Here is a 24,110-nt window from a genome sequence, read left to right as displayed (position 1 = left end):
ATATTACTAAGGGATCATTTATGTTCACAGCATGTGTCTATAATAGATGAAATTTCTATTGAGATCAGACGACTTAGAGACTTTATATATAATGTAAAATATGAATTACATATATCATGTCTTTATTATCTAGGTTTGATTTAAGTTTGCATTTTAAGGACAAGTAAAAGTCTGTTAAAGTAAAAAAAATAAAGTTTTTATGGCTACTTTAATAGTCACAATGGGTAAAAATGAAATTTTTATTTCTACTTAACTCTATTCATTTTACACATAGCATATACTCAGATTCACTGGGCTCATGGGCAAAACTTCTGTGTAATTGTCTAGAATTGGGAAAATGCCTTCTTGTTTTCTGACACATTTTTAAATATGTAGGCTACATAGATAATTTAAATGATCATTTTGTTACCTCAAGTAAAGCACAAAAATGTCTATTTTACTATAAAAATTTGCTCATTACAAGTATTATAAAGAATACAGTTGTGGAATTCAAAATGAATAAACTTAAAATCACTACGTTGGGGGGAAATGAAACATTTGGTTAAGTTCATAGCTCATTTCTTAAGTTCATAATAGATCTTGATGTCAATACCCTATTCTTTCATCTCTTTTATAGACATTTGTCAATAGTTAATAGGTAGTGGTTAACTCAAAGGTATTTTAATCCAACCACTTTTAAAAGTACAGATATAGTTTAAGTGAATGGATAATTTATCATTTAATACCAACAATTTCATCAAGACTATCTTATAGTCATACCATGGACATAGCTTGTTTTTTATTTTTGTTTGTTTTAAACCTTCTAAATCACAGATGAAGTTTCGATTGGTTATCCTGTTATTTTAATACTTTAGAACAAAACACACTTTTTTCATATTTTTTGAGCCTTGTCAGTGTTTCCTTTATATTTTCCTCTTGAAAAAATTAACTTTTCCTATAAATTGTTAGCCAGATGCTGTACAATTTGAAATTTGATTATAGTTGTAAGTAGATACTGTTTTTTTTTTTTTTTTACATCCCATGAGAATGTCACTTCATCTCAGAACAATATTCTATTCCACTGAGACTAAGTCAGATGTTTCAAAATGGGAAGAAGACTTGTAATTTTGAATGAAAACTAATATATATGCAAGACTTCTTAAATCACCCCAGCTGTTGGCCGAGAGCAAATATTTCATATTTGTGAGGAAAAGCTGAGAAAATTCCTTTTGTTTACAACTGCCAAGTCCATCTGATGGAAGCACGTTGTTATCTGACAGCCAATTCATCTCCTTGGGACTCTGGAATTCAAAGCCATTCCTTAGGAACATTGTGAATACACTTTTCAAATATTTATTTTTAAATACATTAAATTGCAAGGAAGTTTTACTAAGGAATGCATTCATATTATTGTGAACCAAACCATTTTAAATTTTGTTCAGTATATTCTTTTAAGCAATAAAAATACAAAAAAATACTACCTTGTGAGTTCCATATTCAGATAATTATGGCTTATGATCAGAGTCTTTAACATCACAAATATTGCTTACTTTCTCACAAGACTGCAAGGGACAATGTAAGAGAGAGGATATAACAAATTAACATTTATCTATGAATTGTGTAATAAGATTCTATGATTTTTAATAATTTAGATGTAAAATTTTAAATTGAACTCTAAGTTATTCAAAGATGTGTTAAAAAAGGTTTATGCTGTAACAGCCATTCATACAGTGAATAGTAACAATTTCAATTACTTGTAAGAAGAAAAAACAAAATAAAAACATTAACTTTGTGTGTAATTTATGGTTCTAAGTTATTTTCATTTTTAAAATGATGTAATAAAACAGTTGCAAACCATTTTAAGGTATTTTGTGAATACTTCAAAGTTATGCTCTTTTATATTTTATGCTGAAGGAGTTTTAACATAAGAGAAAGGATATCTGAAAGTAAATATCTATGCCTTTTTCTATAAGTTAAGTTTTACAGTTTTTAAGAAGCAAGTTCAATTTTATATAATGGTATTTGAATGCCATTACTTGTAAATCAAGGAATCATAGGCACAAAATAAGGAGTTTTTTTTTTTTGTTCCACAATGCATCTGGTTAAAAAATTTCAGTCAAGGTATCTTTCCTTCCTGCTTTTTCTTCCAGTCTTGTCTCCTTCCTTCCTCTGCTATATTTAACTTTTATAATCTTTTTCTACCCCCTCCCTCCTGCTTTCTTTTTACATTGACTCTCCTTCCTGTTGTAAAGAGTATTTGATGATGTTCTATGCTTACCCCTCACAAACAGTATCACTTCCTGTCTTTACAGTTTGCTACTTTGCTCACAGGGCCGATGTGCACCTGGCTTACATGGGTTTTGGGGAATTGAACCGAGGTCCTTTGGCTTTGAAGGCAAATGCCTTAACCTCTAAGCCATCTCTCCAGCCCTTATTTCTTTTAAGTAAGAAATCAACACAGACATTGCAGGGACAGGTATAGCTTTAGTTGCTCACATAAAACTTGATTTACATGAGCACAGCTAAGATTATGTTGTTGTATTTGAGTTTTGTTTTATGGTAGCCTAGGTTACTTTAGGATTCCACTAGTGAAAATCAACATCTCTTTTTTGAAAATTCCTTCATAACACAAATGGAAGAGCATAGGACTGTTTTGAAATGTTTAAGGGTTGTCATTTTTTAGGAGACATTGATATTTTCAGTAATCCTGGAAAATGATGCACATATCTGCCTGGCTTATGCCCTTGGGAACTAGTAGCATACCATAGAAAATCTTGGATGTTAGACTTTGCATGGGCCTGACAATCAGCACATGCCCTCCATGAAAGAAACTGCATAGGTAATGGTGGTAAGTGTGAGGACTGTTGCATCACTTCCCACCAATGCCAGAATGCATGCTTTGCAAGCTTTTTAAGTCTTCATACTTCTTTTTACTCTCAGTTTAAAATATTATATTAATTATATTTATTATACTAATTAATTTATGTGTGTATGGCATGCCAGGGCCTCTTGCTAATGCAACTCATCTGGATTTGTGTGGGTGGATTGGGGGAATTGAACCCAGGCCAGCTGGCTTTGCAAGCAAGAGCCTTTAATCACTGAGCCATCTCCCCAGCTCCACTTTCCTAGTTTTAGTTTTTGTGTTTGAAATGATGTTTTTATTCCTATTGGATTTGTCATTGCATAGCTTGCTTGCAAAATGAATCCTAGAAACACTGTTATAATGCTCTCAAGTAAGAAATCCTGGCCAATGAGTCTGGTAACTTATATATTTTGAAGTTTCACACAATAAAAATCATCACTTTAGTCCAGAAAGTCCAGATTGCCTTAGAGTGGAGCCTCTATTAAAACAAAAACCAACCTTTATGTCACACAAACACATATCAAAGGCATATTTTTTTCCCCTTAAGATGGTGCTAAATAGTCCTGACTACATGAACACACCATTCATTGGCATGTACAGTGTGATGTTACGGACTGTAAGTCTTGAATTCAGGTAGTGAATATGTTGTGGAACAGGTCTGAAGGATAGCACTGTTTATCCTCTATTTGTCAAGGATGTCAAGAACCCCTCTTCTGACTTGCCAGCATGTAGGCAACACATAGCACATCTATAACTTTCCTTAATCTCCTTGGCAGAGAATGCAAACTTATTTCAAAGGACTGTTCTCTGGCATCTTTACACTTAAATTTAAAACCTCTACAGTTAGATTCATAGAAATCCTCTTTAAAGAAACTTATCAAATGTTGCTTGTCACTATAGTAAAACTGCTGTAGACAATGACATTCCATTAAAGGCCAGTTATCCCCATGCATTTCTAAACAATATGGACAGTTTTAACTTATGTTTGCTGACTGAGGTCACAGAAAGATTTCATGCAAGTGTGCTGCTTCAAGTTGAGCAGAGCAGTCAGTGCAATGTTTTTATGGATCCTGAAGTCAAACGCTGGTAAGAATGCCCATTTGCTCTTTGTGGACTAGTTTATAAATTCCAAAGCAGCAAGGCTGTTTATTTTTCCCACATCTGTTTTGGGCTCACCCTTTGTGGCAGTGTTTGCTGGATGCTGTGCCCTTTATGCCTCCCTGTCATGAGTAGTTGAGTTTGCACTGTTACAATGTATTTGTGGAAGCAGTGAATGTCAAATATTTCACATTTACTTCTGTCTTTCATTGCTTTGGGATACCTTTCTGCTTGAATTATGCCTTCTTAGACCACATTGCACAGCTTTACATAGGAGGAAAGACTTTCTGTATGGACCTCACATGTGCTGTCCTTTTGTCCAAGCAAGTTACATCAGCTGAGCCAGAGGGAATATTGAAAATGTTTCAGATTGAAATCCTCTTAATGATAGGGCTGAGTGTATGTATTGAAGGTGGAGCATCACTAAGATGGTATCCACATATCTTTCCTTTGTGCAGCATTTGCTTACCCAGGACACAGTCACATGATGTTGGTTTTGTTCTGGGGTAGATTAACCAGCTGTGATGTTAGACACTTTCCAGCATTCTCTGTTAGTGCCTGGTACCTCATCATTTGTACTGTTTATTTTTCTTTCTCATGCATAGTCCCTCTTCCCCTTTAAAACGAGAAGCATTAGGTAAGAGAAACTGGAGGAAAAACAAAACAAAACAAAACAAAACAAAAACAACCTCTTAATTTCAGTTCCCCTGTGAGACCTAGATCACATTGATTCAGAAAACTTCAGTTTCCTCAGCTTTAAAACAGAGACAATTATTCTGTTGAACCTCACAATATCAGTGCAGTATTCCAGTGAGATAATGTACATAGGTTCCTAAAATGCTTGGTCCAGAGTGCTTCAAGGAAAATTCTAAATTTCAACACACTTCTCATTTCTGAAGAGTTGAGGTTACTAAAGAGTATTAATCTGTATAGAGTAAATGTGTCCATCTCTTCTGTCACTTCTATTCTGATTTTTTTTTAATGTGGCCACTAGAAAATATGAGAAGAAACCACAGACTATTCAAGCTTTTCTTCAGAGCATTGCTCATACGCTCCCTGACTACGTAGAAAGATATTAATGACTGAAGTGAATAACAGGATGCAAAGTTTTTACTAATAAGTATTGACCTCTATATCATTGCATTCAAAAGATAAAGTACTATTGATATCACTAATGAGTTTTTAAAATTATGCAAAATAAGCTTAATTGACAAACAACTATTTTAAAACTGTTTTAAAACTACTTTTGTTACGTCATATTGATGAGTGATTGCTTAAAAAAAAGTTAAAGGCCTCGAGAGATGTTTCACAGTTAAAGGCATTTGCTTAGAAAGCCTGCTAGTCTAGGTTTTATTTCCTAGTTCCTACATAAAGCTAGTCACACAAAGTGGCACATGCATCTGAAGTTAGTTTGCAGAGGCAAGAGGCCCTGGCACGCCCATGTGTACTCACTCTGTCTCTCTCAAACAAATAAAAATATCTTTTAAAAGTTAACATTCTTGGGCTGGAGAGATGGCTTACTGGTTAAGCGCTTACCTGTGAAGCCTAAGGACCCTGGTTCGAGGCTCGGTTCCCCAGGTCCCACGTTAGCCAGATGCACAAGGGGGCGCACGCGTCTGGAGTTCGTTTGCAGAGGGTGGAAGCCCTGGCGTGCCCATTCTTTCTCTCTCCCTCTATCTGTCTTTCTCTCTGTGTCTGTCGCTCTCAAATAAATAAAGAAAAAATTTAAAAAAAATCTTTTAAAAAAAGTTAACATTCTAAACTGATAACAGCCCCAAAGGGGTTAGTTTTAGCTTTGATAATAGCCTGGATTGTTAATTTATGAAAGGTATGTTAGAATTGATTAACTTTCAGAAGGCACTATTTATTGAGTTACTATTCCAGACCAGGCATGCTATTAAAAAGGCCTTATATTTATGTTGACATGTAAATATGAAACACATTTTTCACTGGCTTTGGTAAAAGTGTTTCGGAGTTTGAATCAGATGGAAGGTTGTAAATATTAGTGGAACTGAGGTGAAAGTTAAAAACAGACAAGGATCTTTACCAAAGGACACAGGTCACAGGGAAAACTGTCAGATACTAACTAAGAAAAAAAGCTTGGGAATAATGATTTGGGTGTTCTTTACATTCAGGTTGTTAAAACAAAAAAGGCATGCCAAAGAACACAGAAAGCTCATTTACTTCTGAAAAGTCACAACTCAGAAACAGCAAGTAGCTCAGAACAACAGTGACTGGGCTTCCCTAATTGTCTTTGACCAGAGGGAAAAAAAAATCTCAGAAACACAGAACCTTTCAGAAAGCGTGAATCACCATGCAGAGAATCCCAAACAATTCCAAGGGTTGTGGGCCGATTGCTTCCCATCCAAGGGGGATAACAGACCAGATGCCACCAGGCCACTGTCATCTCTCCTTGGACAGTGCTGAGTGTCCTTGGTCTAAACAATGGGCATTTGACTCACCTGGTCTTTTAGTTCACTAATTTTTGTTGGCTCCACTGTGTAATATCCTTCATTTATGTTATGCTATTTCCTTGTCCTGGTATCATTTTAATGTCAACTCATTTAAGTCACAGTTCATAGGATAGTATGGCACTATCCTCTTTATTTCCCTGTAATATTTCATGTGACATCGGAAGTGTGCTGGTTTGAATTAGGTGACCTGCTTAAACTTCTGTGTTTTGAATACTTAGTTCCCAGCTGATGACAATTTGGGAGGTGGAGCTTGGTTGGAGGAGGTGTGTCGCTAGGCAGAGAATCTTGAGGTTTATTAATGCTCAATTGGCCAGTGTTCGTTGTCTCACTCTCCTGCTGCAGTGTTGCTCCTGCTGTGGCAGAGATGATGCCCAGCCTCTGCTCATACCATCCTTTCCCCTGCCATCATGGAGCTTCCTCTTGAGTTTGTAAAGCAAAATCAACAGCTTTCCTCCCATCAATTGCTTTCAGTCTAGTGCTTTGTGCCAGGAAGTGAAGGTAAATGCAAAAAGAAGTGAGATTAGTTTGTCTCATGCTCCTTTTAGTAGTTTTGCATATTCGTAGTTTTAAGGTGGTTGCAGATTTTATTTTTCTTTTTACTTTTTTCTTTTTTTTTTTTTTTTTTTGTGGTAGAGCTTTGCCCTAGCCCAGGCTGACCTGGAATTCACTATGTAATCTCAGGAACTCATGGCAATCTTCCTATCTCTGTCTCCCAAGCATTGGGATTTCTCTGTAGCCCAGACAGGCGTAGACCTCACAGTGCTGCTGTTACTCCCACCTCTTCAGTGCTAGAAATACAGGCATGACCTACCACACCCAGATGAACTGAGATTTTGAAAAATATTTTTATTTATTTTCAAGCCGGGGGGGAGGAGGGGGGGAGGGAGGGAGGGAGAGAGAAGAGAGACAGAAAATGGCTGTGCCAGAGCCTTCAGCCATTGCAAACGAATTCCAGATGCATGCACCACTGTGCATCTGGCTTTATGTGGGTACTGGCAAGTCAAACCCAGGTTGTTAGGCTTTGCAGGTGAATGCTTTCACCCCTGAGCTATCTTTCTACCCCCACTTGAAGATTTTTGAAACTGTACTTTACAGATTTATTTTCTGGTCATTTTATAACAATCTCCTTTTAATTTTTTAAAATATATATTTTGAAGGGATGTGGTTGTTTTTTAAATATCTTTATGTCCCTGAATACTGTTACTGGTGGAATAGAACAGAAGCCAAGGGACAGACACACTTCATTAGAAAAGAATGACCCTTGCACTGGCTTATTTAGTAGTGCATATCCACTTGATGTTGCCTACCATGTCTTATGTTCTAAACAGAAGTATGTCATGCTTACTGTGTATATTCAGATCATTCATAATGATTTTCATGCAAGAATAATTAAAGTCACAGAAAAGTATTTGTATCTTTTTACTCTCAAATTTAGTTATATTAAGTAGGAGTTAAAAATAGTGAGCTGAGGGCTGGAGGTGTTTGCCTGCAAAGGCAAAGGACCTCGGTTTGATTCTCCAGTACACATGTAAGCCAGATTCACAAGGTGGTGCATACATCTGGCATTCATTTGCACTGGCTGGAGGCCTTGGAGTACCCATCCTCCCCCACCCCCTTTCTTTCTCCCTTTCCCTATCTCAAATAAATAAATAAAAATAAAATATTTAAAAGTGGTGAGCTGACATACACCTAATGTTTTTAAACAATAAAACGTGGCATTTTAGCCAGGTGTGGTGGCACATGCCTTTACTTTCAGCACTTGGAAGGCAAAGGTAGGTGGATTAGCATGAGTTTAAGGCCATTGGGAGACTACATAGTGAATTTCAGGTCAGCCTTGGCTACAGTAAGATCCTACCTCAAAAACCAAAATGAAGCACATTTATTATTATTATTATTTTCAGTTCATTAACTTAAAGTTTTTTAAGAAGTAGAGTATATAAACCTGTTTTTTTCTCAAGGAAATATTAATTCCCACCATTTGAATTTTTGTTTTGGAACATTGTCTTTGAGAAGGATAGTTCTGATTGTATAGAGACTCAACACCTGAAGCTACGGTCTATCTCCACTTTTGAGCTGTGTGTTGCTCTTCAAAGTGGGTGAAAGAGTCTTACCTATTCATGAGGTTGTTGGAAAGTGAATGAAGTAGTTCATGTGAGCCTCACAGAAATGCGATGATACCATAATAAGCTTAATATATATCAGCAGTTGCTTGTGGAGTGAATTAATACCTACTAGGTGTATGAAAATGAAGGGAAAGACAGTGCTTTTTCCCAACCTGAAATACCGTGTTTCTTGTGCTTCAATGTTGCTGATACAGAGGCTTTCATATGAACATTAGTAGAAGATGATGATGACAAAGACATGGGTGAGGCAAGAGAGAAAGATGGATCTGACAGGCGGAAGTTACCTAAGGTACCTGGAAACAGGTTGAAGGGATGATGGGGTGTGGTTAATTGTAGTCAGTTGAGGCTGGTACCTCAGTAAGTATGACCGAGTTGGTCCTGACATAAAGGGACTGGGCCCTTGCTGAAGTATATCAGAATACAAAGAGAATACACCCTTGTCATTCTGTGTCATCAGAACCTACCAAGTGCCAGGGAAGACTGGAGAGGGTTGAGTGGAAACAGGATATTTCTTTGCTTTCTGATGTAGCCTGAAACAGTTAAGTGCCAGAAGAGAGAGCCTTCACATTTGAGGATACCACAGGCCACTGAGAAAGAGAGGAGCACATAAGTGGCTCTTAGATGCTTTGGGGACATAGCCAAGGGAGACAGTAACATCACATGGGACAGCTGTGTGCTTTCACAGAGGATGTAACAAGGTACTGTGTGGAGGAAGGGAGCAGATTTCTATACAGAGAACAAAGGCTTTTGCAGGGACTTGTCCAATGTGGAGTAGCATGCTTGCAAGTTGAAGAGTCAGATGAGATTTGCTCATAAGTTATTTTGACTATGATTCAGAACAGCCTGCATGTCACTTGAGAGATCAGCAGTGGCTCTTGTGTATTCTTTACAAAACTGTTGCTTTGCTAGAGAATTCTAAATCCTACTACTGCAAATATTTCATAATCAACAATTTTGAAATACTAACATAGCATCACAATTAAACTGTATTTTTTTCTCCTTGGAAAATGTAGACTATGGAAGTATAGCCTCTTAGAATCATGAGAGAGAGAGAGAACATGAGAGAGAGAGAAAGAGAAAGTGAGAAAGAGAAAGTGAGAGGGGGTTAAAGTGAGAGAGAGAGAGGAAAGAGAGAGATGGGAGAAAGTGAGAGAGGGGGGAAAGTGAGAGAGAGGGGGAAAGTGAGAGAGATGGGGGAGTGAGTGAGAGAGATGGGGGGAGAGAGAGACATGGGGAGTGAGAGAGGTGAGGGAGGAGAAGTGAGAGAGAGGGAGAAAGTGTGTGTGTGAGAGAGAGGGAGAAAGTGAGTGTGTGTATGAGAAAGGGAGAAAGAGGGAAAAAGTGGGAGAGAGAGAAGAGAGAGGTGCTTTTGGTTTCACTTTTCTTTATGTGATTTATTCATAAGAATTAGTGTAAGTGGGAAGTAAATCTCCCTTTCACCTCTAAATTTTATTCTTTGTCCTTCGTTTTGAGATACATTTTCCATTTTATTAAGACCCGAGAATATTTCTGTACATAAGCAGCCTCCTAATAGAGCTTCTGTGACCAAAGTGATGGTCATTCTCATTGAATCAGGACCTCTCAGTATAGGAAAGTTTTGAAGTTCACTTGTACTGTTGTTCATTTGACAAAAGCTGTATTTTCAGTATGTGCTGTGCAGGAAAATAACAGCTTAGCCTGTTTGACTATATGGGACTGAAAGTGGAGAATTTCTCAAGGTAGTGTTTTATGTCTCTGAATAACTTAGAAAGGACATGCTTAATCTACTTTCTGAAGAAATACAAACTGTAATCCTGCATCTGCCTTATGATCCTCTAAATATGACAAGATTGTCATGCCCTCTTTTCCTGTCTGGAAGACTTAAGAAATGTTTCCAGTTTCTTTAGAGTGACATTCATCTTTAAACAACCTATAAATCCTTTTGTATGGGTATGCATTTACATCATTGCATTTCGGTTTTGGAACATGCAAAGTGATAGTGATTTTGAATTCACTATTGCTTTGTGCACCTACAATAATTAGGATTGGAATACTGGTACATCACACTACTTAGGAATTGTGCATTGCCTTCAAGGAGCTCAGTGGCATACACTGGGGTTCTGATTGAGTTAGAGTTGCAATCAAATTTCTTCCTAAAACATATAAGACATTTCAATATTAGCTAAACCTTTAGAAATGTTATTGGAATAGTTTGTGATGCCATAATTATCTGGAGCTCAGTCTTTATTTTTGTGAAGGGCCTACAAAATTGAAATCACATCAGTCCACAATGCTGGTTGAAAATTTTGGCCATTTGAGACAGTGGAGGAATTATTTTAGCACAGATTTTTTTTCTGTAATATTTCTGTTGTTTATTGAAGTTGCTTGATAGTCTTGCGTTACGAAATACTTCATACTGCATCCTCTGGTTGACTGATGTTGCAGGGATGGGTTCTGAAGCCCCAGCAAGCATCTGCACTAAGCAGAGGAAACATGGCTTTAAAGAGTAATGTAACAAAAAGGTGTAACCAAGTATGATTTGCAGTGCTTAAATTCTTTTGAATGTCATTCCTTTCCTTCTTGAAAGAGGATGAGGCATGACTTGACTAATCACCTTCTTATTGTTATGTGTTTTCTATGTAACAGCTTGTTTTTGTTTTCTCAAAAGGCGGTTAAATAGAAATCACCTTCAGCTGTTTCCCGAGTTGCTGTTCCTTGGGACTTCAAAGCTCTACAGGCTGTAAGTACATGATCTTACTGTTGGCTTGGGTAATACCTCATGCTGTAGTAAAAGTCTGGATCTGTTTCCTTGTGCTTTCTTGGAATCTATTTGTTAAACAAATTCATGGATTCAAAGTTTGCCTTTTTATTTTCTGAAGGAAATGAACAGATTTTTCCTGCGGTTCTAATGACATTATCTGGTTTATTATGTTATGGTTTATGTGTGTTATTGTAGTTGCTTTATTGCCTAGTTTTGGGGCCTGTAATGATGGTGAGATTTATCTATTAATGGAAACTTTGAATTCTGAGAGGAAAAAAAGAATTCACTTCTTAAGAGAAAGTTCTCAGTGTTTCTTGGGAAGCTGGAGTTGTATCTGTTAGCTTTGTTGGAGTTTTTTTTTTTAAATGCTCAAGTATTAGTGTTTGTTAGTTTTCAAATGTTATCATCAGGTATTTAAATACCCGAGTGTTATAAATACCCTCAGAAGCATTTGTTTAAAGCCATAATTGCAAACTACACTATGAATGGCTAGAAGGCAAGGTTTTCATATTAACTATGTACTAGAAGGTTAAAGGAAGTTATTCTTTAAAAGAGCATAATGTATTAGATGAAATCAGTGTTTTCTCCCAGGACTGCTTGTTTGCTGACCTGGTATATAATAGTGAAAACACATTTCTGAAAGCTTTCAAAATTAGATTTTCAGCTGTATGTATGACTTTGCGCAGATGGGAGATCAGCTACAAAGTGTTGGAGAAAAAAAATAAACATTGCTCATTGATGTCCCTGTTTGCTGTAAGTAACTGTGAAGATGTAACTTGTTCAGAGTGGCTCCACCTGGTTGCTGGGAAACTCCCACATGGCACTCTTTGTGGCAAAAGTGAGCATATTGCTTTCCTCTGCACTTAACATTGTAACACAAAAATTTGTAGCCTACAAGTAATATATTGCTATCAGTTCAGGAAGTAGGAGGGCATTTCTCTTGTATATACCCCATTGAAACCAGTATATTTGCTCCGTCACCCTGATAACTTTATCTCACTATGTGGAGAATTTTTCCTGATGACACACTGCAGCTCCCTGCTCTGAATCTGCTCTTCTCAGGATTGCCACAGTCACTGGCTGTGTTGCTTTTCTGTGATTTTTGCTGCTTAATGGGCCCCATTTAAGATTTTTTTTTTTTAATCAAAGAAACATCTCTAGATTCTGTTTTTCCCAGGGAAGTAGGAAGTAGACAGCTACAAATTTTATATGTACATATGTCATTTGAAACTTTTATTTATATATTTGTGCTCAGTGTTTAAGAACGGTCTTAGAGTTTTGAGTAGGACTCCACTTTATATAGTGAGTTATGGAGGGCTGGAGAAACTTAAAAGAACTGGGTTCAAGGCTTGCCTAGAAGAAGCACCTTTTACCTATTACTTTTCTAGTAGTGTGTACGTGCAGACAGCAGCAATTGGGCAGAGTCATTTCTTATGCGTTATAAAAATGAACTTGAGTGGAACTGTTGAATGGGCTGTTAGTTGCTTTCAAAGTAGTCAGTTATTGAAGGGAAATGTCCAAAAGTAAGGGCAATACTACCCCTGGGGCATAAGAATGTTTGGTGTTTACTCTACAAGTGCTTGTGGTCACTTCCTCTGAGTTTTCCAGTGGCTTAGTCCATTGTAGAATCTCCACCAACAAGTCATATTGTTTGAAATTTTGATCTTTTTAACAATATCACATAGTGGAACAAAGAGACTTTCTCTTAACTTATAATTTTCTGAACTTGTATATGTTTGTAGGAGAGAGCAAAAGAAATAGAACCCATATTACAATGATGATGTTTTCTGATGAATAAAGTCATGTCAATGACAGGGAAACTGGGTAGCCAGAAGATATCATCAGGATTTGTATATGCCTATTTGTCTCAAAGAATTTTCCTAGGACAGTAATGGAATCTAACATTTTAATTATTGGGTGGACTAGTTGTAAGTGGTACATAGCTATTGTGATATTCTTGCAGTTTTACCTTGATGGTGTCATGTTCAATACTGACAACAAATCCCTCCTTTTGTGTTTTAAATTTAATTTATTCATTTATTTGAGAGAGAGGCAAGTAGAGCAAGAAAGAGAATGAGCATGCCAGTGCCTCTAGCCACTTGCAAATGAACTCCAGATGCACCACTTTGTGCATCTGGCTTATGGGTACTAGGGAATAGAAACTGTGTCTTTAGGCTTCAAAGGCAAGCATCTTAACCACAATCCATCTCTCCAGCACACAAATCTCTCTTTGACAATTGAATAGACATTGGCTGTACATAGAAGTCTAGAAGTGAATTTTTTTGAAATAGGTCTTACTAGGTAACCCAAGCTAACCTGGAACTCACAATTTAGCCCAGGGTACTCTCAAACTTGCAATGATTCTCCTGCCTCAGCCTCCTGAGTGTTGGGATTACAGGTATGGAGGTGTAACTTCCCTGTACACTCAAGTTAGGAAACATTTTTTTGCATGTGCATATGTGGTGTACTTTTGTGTGTGCATGTGTATGTGTGTGGGTGGTCAGTGTTAGAGACCTTCCTCAATGGCTTTCCACCTTACTTTTAAAAATATTATATTTTAAATACTATATTTTATATTATATTTATTTGAGTGAAATAGGATGGAGGGGGGAGCATGGGCACACCAGGGCCCCCAGCCACAGCAAACAAACTCCAGATGCAGGTGTCCCCTTGTGCATCTGGCTTACATGGGTCCTGACGTATTGAACCTGGGTCCGTTGGCTTTGCAGACAAGTGCCTTAACCCCTAAGCCATCTCTCCATCTTAACCTTATTTTTTTTTAATTTATTTATTTATTTGACATAGAGAGAGAGAGAGAGGGAATAGGTGCACCAGGGCCTCCATCTACTGCAAATGAACTCCAGACACATGCATCACTTGTGCATCTAACATGGGTCCTGAGGAATTGAACCTTTGGCTTTACAGGCAAATGACTTAACTGCTAAGCCATTTGTCCAGCCCTCTCACCTTAATTTCTGAGATAAGGTCTTTCACTAAAGGCAGAGCTCATGAATTTGGCTAGCCTAGATAGCTAGTATATCCTTGGGATCCACCTGTCTCCACCTCTCTAGCACTTTGAAAAAGGGCATCCACCACCATTCCTAGCATTCTGTGTAGGTTGTTGGAATCTGAACTCAGGTCCTCATGCTTGCTTGGCATGTGCTTCTCTCACTGAGTTACCTTCAAGTCCTGAAAACTACTTTTGAACAGAGGACCAGTTGCCTAACACGAATTAGATGGGCGAATTGTTAGTGCTATTACTTTTGAGAAGAAACATTATATGCTATGTGTGATCACCTTTTAATGAAGGTAATTATGTACTAAAGAACCAGCATCATGAACGTTTAGAAGCAAAGGACGAAAGTTCATAAAGCTGACTGTGGGACTAATATAGTTAGGAATACCAGCAGTGCAGTTCATTTTTTCCCCTTATGATATACATATGTTTATTAGCTCACCTGAAACAAATATTGAAGCAGATGGAACAGTAAGTTCAGATATATGCAAAAATGTCCTTTGAGATGTTCACTTGAAATTATTCTTATTTTAAAAACTGAATCTTTCTAATACAAGAAGAATAAGTGACAGAAAAATAAGATTTTTGACAAATAATGGAGAAGAAATATTAGCACAAAGACAGTATTTGACTAGCTATTTCACATACACATTAAAGAATCTAGTTGCCTGACTGCATAATATAGTAGAGACATCTGTATATAAAAAGTGAAAGAAAAAACGTGGAATTAATTTTTCTCCATAAAGTATTACATAATATAATTAAAATCTATCCTTTTACTTACTGTACATTTTACCACTACTTAATATATATTTCCTAATATATCAACAGCAAAAAATATTAGGAGTTTACTATATAGTTCATAAGCTAGTACTTGGTTTTTAACATTGCTTGCATAGATGAAAGCTATCTGGATGAAGTGAAATATACACAACTGTTCTTTGAGCTTTTGTAATGAATAATTGCCATTTTACTTTTGACTGAAAATAAGATGCCAGGGAAAGCATGCATGCATTTTTTTTTTTTTTTTTTTTTTTGCAGAGCATAGATGCAATAGAGAAGAAAAAAGAGGGTATACGGTATATGAATTATGATTTGCCACGGTTGATTGCTGCTAGCAGCCAAATATGCTTTCCCTTTGCTGTCTGCTCCAATTTCTCTTTGGAGGGTCTGAGAGAGCACTGCATGTCCAGGTCAAGATGTTTGCTCAGAAATAGTAGTACAGTTGCAGCTGTGTTTGTTGGAGCAGACTAGTTTAAATAGCATTACCATTTATCCAGTCCATTAACAGAGCTCTGTAAAACAATACCAACTCTGCATAAACTGCACGACAGTGTAATAAAGTTCCAAGCATTGGTTGACAGATGGAAAGTGTAAGTAAAGGGGAAATGAAGGAAAAGGTGATAGGTTGAAGGTGAAAAGAGTCAGTACATGGGTTTCCTAATGCACACAGGGAGGTTGCATCCTCCCCTTTACTCCTCCTCTGAATCCCCGGTTTTGCATTCTTAGGAGCCACTTAAGTGAGTGAAAATCATTTTCAGGGAAATCTGGAGCTCGTTAGCTGAAGAAGATTGCTGTGAGTTCTGAAGTGCTTGACTGTGATGGGGTGAAGCCAATGGGGAGTGTATGCAAATCTTCCAGATAAGCTGCTCTTTGAAGGCAGTTTACCAGGGTGTGGTTCACAATTTCCGATGTGAGTTCACAGTTGCTAATCCTTCTCATTAGGAATTTTACAGATAGTGCTGTGGTTGGGCATCTAGTTATAAATATTTGTTTTGTGGTTTTCAGCTTATTTCTTCATGTGTTATTATATTTACTCAGACTTCTAACCTAAGCTTGGCCATCCAAAGTACTTTGCAGGAACTCATTTTCACTTGTACCTACCAAACTCAAAGAAAACAAACACAAACAGAAAATAGCTACCTAAGTCCCTGTAGTATAATTTATTACACTACTTTGCATACAGTTTTTATTTCTGGTGCAATAGTGGGAATTATTACCCAGTGAGCTTTAGGTGTACTAAATTATCTAACATTAGTAAATATTATTTAAGCCAATAATAGAAGTATTGTTTAAATATGCTTTGTTCAAACTTCACTGAGACAAATAGATTTTGATGGCTTCAGTGGATTGATGGTTAGGTGGCAGCTTATTTGCTGTCATAGAAGACACTTGTCTAAATTTTTTTCTGTTAGCTATAGTAATGGGACCTTTTAGAGAGGAAACCGTCATACTTTTGTTTTAGCTTACTAGCATCATAAATATAATATTTATGCTGTCTTTCCCCCCTTTTCTTCTCATAAAATGAACCATAGTTTTTGTTTTGATGTAAATAGCTGTAATGGTAGTACATACGTTTTTTTGCCAAGGTTTAAAATTCAGAAAAATAGAAGTAGAAATTATGTTACTACCCAGATAAAATCACTTTTGTACTTGTGAAGTATTATATTCAGAGTTTTATTTTTACAATTGGGCTCACCGATACTCCATGCATATGTTATGGAAACAGTTTTTGTTTTTTAATATCTCCAGGGACTAGCATGAGACTTGACTTTTATAAGGTCTCAATAAGTATTTAATGTATTGAATTAAGTCTCTGATAGGTTCAGGGTTTGCATCCTGAATGAGTAAACTGGAAGGAGAGCATTATGAATTATAGAAAACTAAATTTAGAGGACAATGTGGCTAATGAGAGATTGGTTTCTTTAGCATTGAACACAATCAAAATTGTCCTTTTTTTTTTTTTTCTTTTCATTTAAGGAACATCTCCTAGTTTCAGGTAATGCTACATTTACAGAGACCTAAACCTATTTTTGGATGTCAAGATTATCTCATTTAGGTTCTTGCATTCAAGCATAAAAGAAAATACAACAGTGGAGCAGTGTAAGAATTCCTCTTGAATTAATTTCTGCCAGTTCTGACTAAAGTACGAGCCACCAGAGGTGTCAGGTGCCATAGTTCCTGCTTCATTTTACTTTTGGCCTGTTTGGCCCCTGCCACAATAAATCTAGCAGGCTTGTATAGGAATTGTAAGCTAGAGTTGCTACGGTTACCATTGGCCAGCTAGACCAGCATCATTACTCACTGTGGGCACAGCCATAGTAGCTACCCCTGACCTCAGTGCCGAGCCTACAGACAGCCTCCTGTGTGCCTTATGTACTGAAGCTTTGGGTAGAGGAAGGATTTACTCCTTATCTTTGAAAACAAAGAACAAGCCAAATAGAATAAAATACTGAATAGTGTTAATTTCTAGTGATCAAAATACCAGCCTTTTATTACTTATTAAGTACCTTATAACTTCTTTTTTTTTCATAATAAATTAGAGTATTTTTATTTCAGGTTTTTTTTAATTTAATTTATTAGTTTTCTTTTCAGTAAATACAGGCAGTTTGGTACCATTATTTAGGCTCATCTGTGATCTACCCCCTCCCATTAGACCCTCCTTATTAATGAAAATGGGTCGTGCATTGTGGAGTTAGCCCCCAGTTATTAGTACGATAAATGTCTCTGCAAGTCATGACCCAACATGTAACTCTTATGATTTGGCTCAAGATAATCTGTTTTTATTAATTAAATATGAGATAAAATCGACATATGTGAGAGAATTTAAATGGAAAAAAGACTATTATATAGTTTAAGGGTTTATTTAAAAATATATATATATCAATCATTTACGTATGAGAAGAACTCAGTATGTGGTACTGGCTATTTGAGATTCACTATGTAGATCAGGCTGGCCTCATTGCCTTAGCCAACCTGTGTACTGGGATTACAGGCATTCTCCACTATGCCAGATCTGAAAGACTGTTTTTTTTTTTTTAATTTATTTATTTATTTATTTGAGAGCGACAGACACAGAGAGAAAGACAGAGGAAGAGAGAGAGAATGGGCGCGCCAGGGCTGACAGCCACTGCAAACGAACTCCAGACGCGTGCGCCACCTTGTGCATCTGGCTAACGTGGGACCTGGGGAACCAAGCCTCGAACCGGGGTCCTTAGGCTTCACAGGCAAACGCTTAACCGCTAAGCCATCTCTCCAGCCCTGAAAGACTGCTTTTAATTAGGTGGAAAAAAAGACTTGATATAAGTGTGTCTGATCGTAATTCAGAATAGCCAATACCATTTTCCAGGTAAAACAAATACACACACACACTCCAAAGAAATAAATAAATAAAATTGATGGCAATTATTCATCAGGACCTGTTTTGAATCATTTATTTATTTGCAAGCAGAGAGAAAGACAGACAGAGAGAGAGAGAGGGTGGGGGGGAAGACTGGGCATGTTAAGGGCTCTAGCAGTTGCAAACAAACTCATCTGGCTTTACGTGGATAGTAGAGAATTGAACTCAGGTACATTAAGCTTTGCAGGCAATCACCTTGACTTCTTAGCCATCTTAGCCATCTCTCCAGCCCTGAATTTGTAAAATCAATATATAATCCTAGGAGTTAGATGCTAAAAATCCAGTGAAATGTAAGATATTTGAGGATTTTCCAGGTGTTGACAGTTTTTCTTCAAAGAAGTCACAGTGGAAAGCTTGTTGCTGGGCAAGGTCATAAGTTGGCAGGTTCCTGCTGCTGTGCCCCACAGAGTAGACCCCTGTGAAGTCCACAACAGAGCCCATAACATAGGACAGTCAAGCTCAAGGAGAGCCTTTTCATCTGTGTGCTTATTTAAATGGTTGTTTGGCAAATGTAAATGCTCTTCTCACCACATTAATTCCCCACCCAGTAAATACTCACAGTATTCCTCCTTGGGTTCAGTGCTGTCTGGCACAGCCTGTATCCTGCATCTGTGGGCATCACCTTTTGTTAGCATGTAAATTGAAACCTAGAGTGCTCATTGAAAGTAGCAGTATTTTCTGAAACATGAATTTAAATATGTGGTTTTTGTGTCTAAAATATTCCTTATATACAACAAATTATATAAGTTTTTAATGTCTTTAAATCATTGAATTGTCATGGTAATCTCAAAAGTATAATTGGGGGACTAGACTTGACATAAATATTATTTCAAGGCACAAGTACTGATAGGAGGTTAGTTATAATAAAAAACGTCAATGCATGTTTGTTGTTACATTGTATTTTAAGTCCCTGAAATCAACTTTGTTTGCATTATTAAGAAAGTGGTTTAAAGTAATGCTCACATATCAACTTGGATTTTAGTGGGTCTGTTATCTTTGAAAGTCTTTCATCTCTTGTGTCAAGTGTGCTTACCTATAAAATGGATGTGGTCATGTTTTTACCTTTGGAGGCTCAAAAGAATATATTCAACTTTCAAGGAGGGTAGAAATTATATCTGTATTACTGTCATCTTCACATTGCAAGTAACATGAAAACAAGTCAGTAAATGTCCTTGTAACTTGCCCTCAGGCACGTTCTTGATCCCATTGCCCCTGCCTCTTAAATTGATCCTCTGTAATAATATGTAAATCAGCCCAGCCACCTTAATATTTTCAGTATTACCCATTGATGTAAAATGTGCCTTTATACCATTCATTTCTCTTTATTTGGCCGCAGAAGGTACCTTACTGTTGGGATAGTTTTCATGAGAATATCACTTCTCCTCTCCCAGTTGATGACTAATGTAGTTTTAAATTTCATATATAAGATGAATTTGGGATAGAAACAAAGCAATTGTGACTGAGGAAGTATCTGTTTACTGTACATATTAAAATGGATATTTTAATGGTTTGTATTCCTGAATGATAAAATGAAAGAAAAATATGAATTAAGTGGGGCGTGGTGGTGCATGCCTTTAATCCCAGACCTTGGGAGACAGAGGTAGGAGGATTACTGTTTGAGGCCACCCTGAGACTATGTAGTAAATTACAGGTCAGTCTGAGCTAGAGTGAGACCCTACCTTAAAAAACAAAAAAACAAACAAACAACAACAACAACAACAACAAAAAAAAAAAAAAATATATATATATATATATATATATATATATATATGTATATAAGAATTATATGCTGACTGAGTAAACTTGTTCAACTATATACAAACTATTTTGAAAGTCATTTAGAAGATGATGTCAGTTGCTTAAAGATTTGTTTGTAGTAGTAGTTAAAACTCTCCATTTAAAAATAATGGGATATGTAAATCATACATCCCGTACTAGTAGGTGTGCTCTGAAGTGTGGGCCATAGTTGTCTATAAGTAAAATGCATATGTGATTTTAAGCTTATATTTATATCACACATTTTTTGTCAAAGTACAATAAAATTACAAACTTTTTAGCACATTGATTTTTAAGTACTGTTTAACAATGAAATGAGTTTGGAGCCAGAAATTTTTCTCTGATTTTGTTCTATGTCCCATGCATCTGATGAGAATGTATACATTGCAGTCAGTGAACAGTGTCTTCTAAATACTTGTTACCCATCACCATGCTAATTATCATTCCTGACTTCTTTTATAGAGAGGTAGCCTTAAAATATTTTGGCAAAGCCTGAGACTATATAGTGAATTCCTGGTCAGCTTGGGCTAGAGCGAGATCCTACTTTGAAAAATGACAAAACAAAACAAAACAAACAAAAAACCAAAAATAAATAAAAATTTTAAAAATGAAAGTATTTTGGCAAACTGTAATGTAAGAAGTTTTGGGGATAGAAATAAAAAAAACACATAAGTTCTCAAGAAGGAAGCAACAAAAAAATTAAGCAAATTATCTGCCTTCAATGTTACCCACACCATAGGGTACCACATCACAGTATAAAATGCTATTAGGGGAACATCTTTGCACCTTGAAATGATCTCAGGTGAATGTTTATGGCTGAGTATGACAATTTGATCTAAGTGTGTAAAATATATATACATATATATATAATGTATTATATATATATGTATATGTATATGTATATGTATATGTATATGTATATGTATATGTATATGTATATGTATATGTATATGTATTTAAAGGAAAAAAATGTCTGGAAAGAGTGGGAAAAGGTAGCATTGCCTCATCATGATAGGTTTCTTCTACTAGTGCAAGATTAAAGCTTGAAGTATGTGAGTAGCTGAGAACAGCACAGAGAAAGGTTGATTGCTTCCTCTCCAACAGTTCCAATTGATTGAAAAAAGCCTAATTTAAAGTTCTGTTTGTTCTGTGTCTTAAACCATCGGAATTCTCTTTTAGGAGCAGAGGAATGCTGGAAGGCGGGAGTCGTTGCAAGCCAACAATTGTTCCTAATCCTCACAAAATGCTGGAGAAATTAAATTTATTCTTTATTGCTCCCAGTGTTACCTAGGTCACTAGGCGATGGGAAAATTAGACTGGAAGTCGAGTAGGCGCAAGCTTTGTTTTGTGTCTAGATGCTTAACCTTAGACACGACAAGGCATCTTAGAGTGTTGTGGGAACTAGGTTCAGAGCATTAACACCAAGACTTTTATTGCCCAGGATTTATAATAGGCTGTGCTGTCAGGAGATGAAAATGTTGTGTTTACATTTCAGTGTTAAATGATCATTTAATTAACACCTAAGGGGGAAAAAAACTTGTGAAATTCTTAGCAGCTTTTATGGCTGGATTCCTGGGAGGTTTTAATATCCAGTTTTCATTGAGATTTCTTTTTGTAGTAGAGACACAATGGATATTATAAACTTTTTAAGGAAGACAGTTTAACCTTGACCCCTTTTCCCTAAAATATTAATTGAAATTACATTTGAAAATTGGTATGCTTATATATAAAATTTTTAAACTAGTATTTTAAAAACACATCTAAACACTTTTTATATTAACATCAGCTGTCTAAATGTTATTAAATTTATGTTGTAAAGGTTTTAGTGTAAAACATTTAAAACTACCAAGTAGTTTAACTTAATAAACAATGTATTTGGAATACTAATTTTAAATATTATATACCCTAAACTGCCACTGAAGTTGTATTGTTTTGAGAGTATGGCTCAAACTATATAATCATGGTCTAGAAAAATTCTATGGGAAAAAGGTACATTATTGTACTATTTTGATGATTAATTTGGAATTAGATACTCCATTGATGAAAAAGTTAATTACGTTAATGAGAAAGTTCCAAGTTGCTTTATTAAAAGATTGAGTGTTGATTGGGTTTATCAATTGTAATTTGATTAATATAATTATGAGACTATAACAAGAAGGAAGTGGTTTTCTGCAATGTGATAACATTTGGAAAATACGGAAGGTATTATGAGGAGCAGGGGCATACTCAGTGACATTATTGAGATGCATTAATTGTTTTTGAAATGGTAATTTTCCTCTTATTTTATCTAGATCTGTAACTTTATATATGAATACATAAAATTTTAAAAAATCATCAAATTATATCCTGTTAACATATAATAGTTCTTAATTTTTCAGAAATTAACATGCTATTATAATGTAGTAAGTATACAGATTTTATTCTCACTCAAATAAAAGCTTTATTCCAGTTTTTGAGACAGGTTTTTATGTAGCCTAGGTTGGCCTTAAACTCCCTGTGTAGCTGAGGATGGCCTTGAACTCCTGACCTTCTACTCCTAAGTGCTAGTATTACAGATATAGGCCACTAAGTCCAGCTTACATAGTGCTGAGGATCAAATGCAATTCCTGCATGCTTTACCAAGCACTTTGCCAACTGAGCTACAACCCAAGATGGATATCATTTTTAATTTTTTTGAAAGTTTAAATTCACATACCTCAGGATAAAACCCACTTTCTGTATAATTTATGGTGGAAGAACATGAAGGCTGAATGTTATAAAAATCTCTTAGTAGCTCTGCTTTGATCTGATATATATTTTTATTTAAAAATCCCTGCTGGGCATTAGTAGGTACTTGGTATGGGGTGGTTATAAGCTTGCCTTACTCCTGTCAAGTTTTGACACTTTTGCAAAACTTTCCTCATTTTTTAACCCACATTGATCTTTTTATCCCCCAAAGCCACTCTTTTTCCTCAGTTTTCAGTCACAAAAACCTGCAGCTAGTAATGTCTTAAAATTTCTCTTTTATATAAATTGGTTTAGGCATTCACAAACACAAAATGCTCATTTCAAAAGCATGAAAGAGGCTAAACCTGATTACTGGATAGCCAGTATATATTACAAGGCAGAGTATATTGGCTCACCTGTTACTCTAAGTCAGCCAAGGGATGGGTATAGGTAGGAATGGGGGGTGCAGATTGGGCGGTAGATATACTGAAAGTGAGAGAGATTTTGAGAATGCTCACATTGCTTGAAAATGTTTATGGAAATAGTAAGAAATTACACTTAGCACAAACTATATTGTTTTATATTCAGAACTGATTTTGTGCTGAGAAAATCAGTTAAATTTTCATATAGCTAGTTTATTTGAAACTTCTAGCAACTGAAGATTTATTTACTTGTTTGCCTTTGATAGTTTCTGATTTGCCTCTTAAAAATAAAAGCAATTGTGATCAATGCACTTGGTAGTTATTCTGAACACACTTTGGCACACTGAAGTTGGGAGATAGTCATCTAGACTTGCTCTATATTCTCCTTGGCAGTGATGAGTTAAAATTAGCTTGCAGACTGTACCAGACTGTGTTCCTATGCTGTGAAGACTTCCCCTCACTCAGTTCTGTATCACTTCTTATTATTGTTAACATGGCTTATTACAGGCAGACTTTTCTGTTGCTGTCTGGAAATCCTCAGCACATTTCTTTTTACCCTCTCCCACTAAGGTTCATGTCTATAAACCCTTTATGTTACCTCTATGTCATTTACTGTAATGTAGTGGTTGTAAATACAGACTGTTGATTCAGACTGTGGTGTTTGAATGACTTAATGTGTAATCTTGGGAATGTTATTCAATTATCTGCTCCAAGCCTCAAGTACTCTCTGCAT

General features: G+C 36.2%; 1 protein-coding gene across 7 annotated transcripts in view; it reads left to right on the top strand.

Annotated features, from left to right (window-relative positions):
• Slit2 (slit guidance ligand 2) overlaps positions 1-24,110 on the top strand; it is a 370,481-nt gene that overhangs the window by 5,302 nt on the left and 341,069 nt on the right. For all 7 annotated transcript variants that reach the window (XM_045161148.1, XM_012948212.2, XM_045161147.1 and 4 more), the window contains exon 4: positions 11,185-11,256. In XM_045161148.1, coding sequence (XP_045017083.1) covers positions 11,185-11,256 — 72 coding nt within the window. The remainder of the gene's footprint in view (positions 1-11,184; positions 11,257-24,110) is intronic.

Source organism: Jaculus jaculus, chromosome 11 (genome assembly GCF_020740685.1).
Source record: "Jaculus jaculus isolate mJacJac1 chromosome 11, mJacJac1.mat.Y.cur, whole genome shotgun sequence".
In the NCBI taxonomy this organism is placed as follows: domain Eukaryota; kingdom Metazoa; phylum Chordata; class Mammalia; order Rodentia; family Dipodidae; genus Jaculus; species Jaculus jaculus.
Note: the sequence above shows the minus strand (reverse complement) of the source record. Positions and strands in the feature narration are given on the sequence as shown.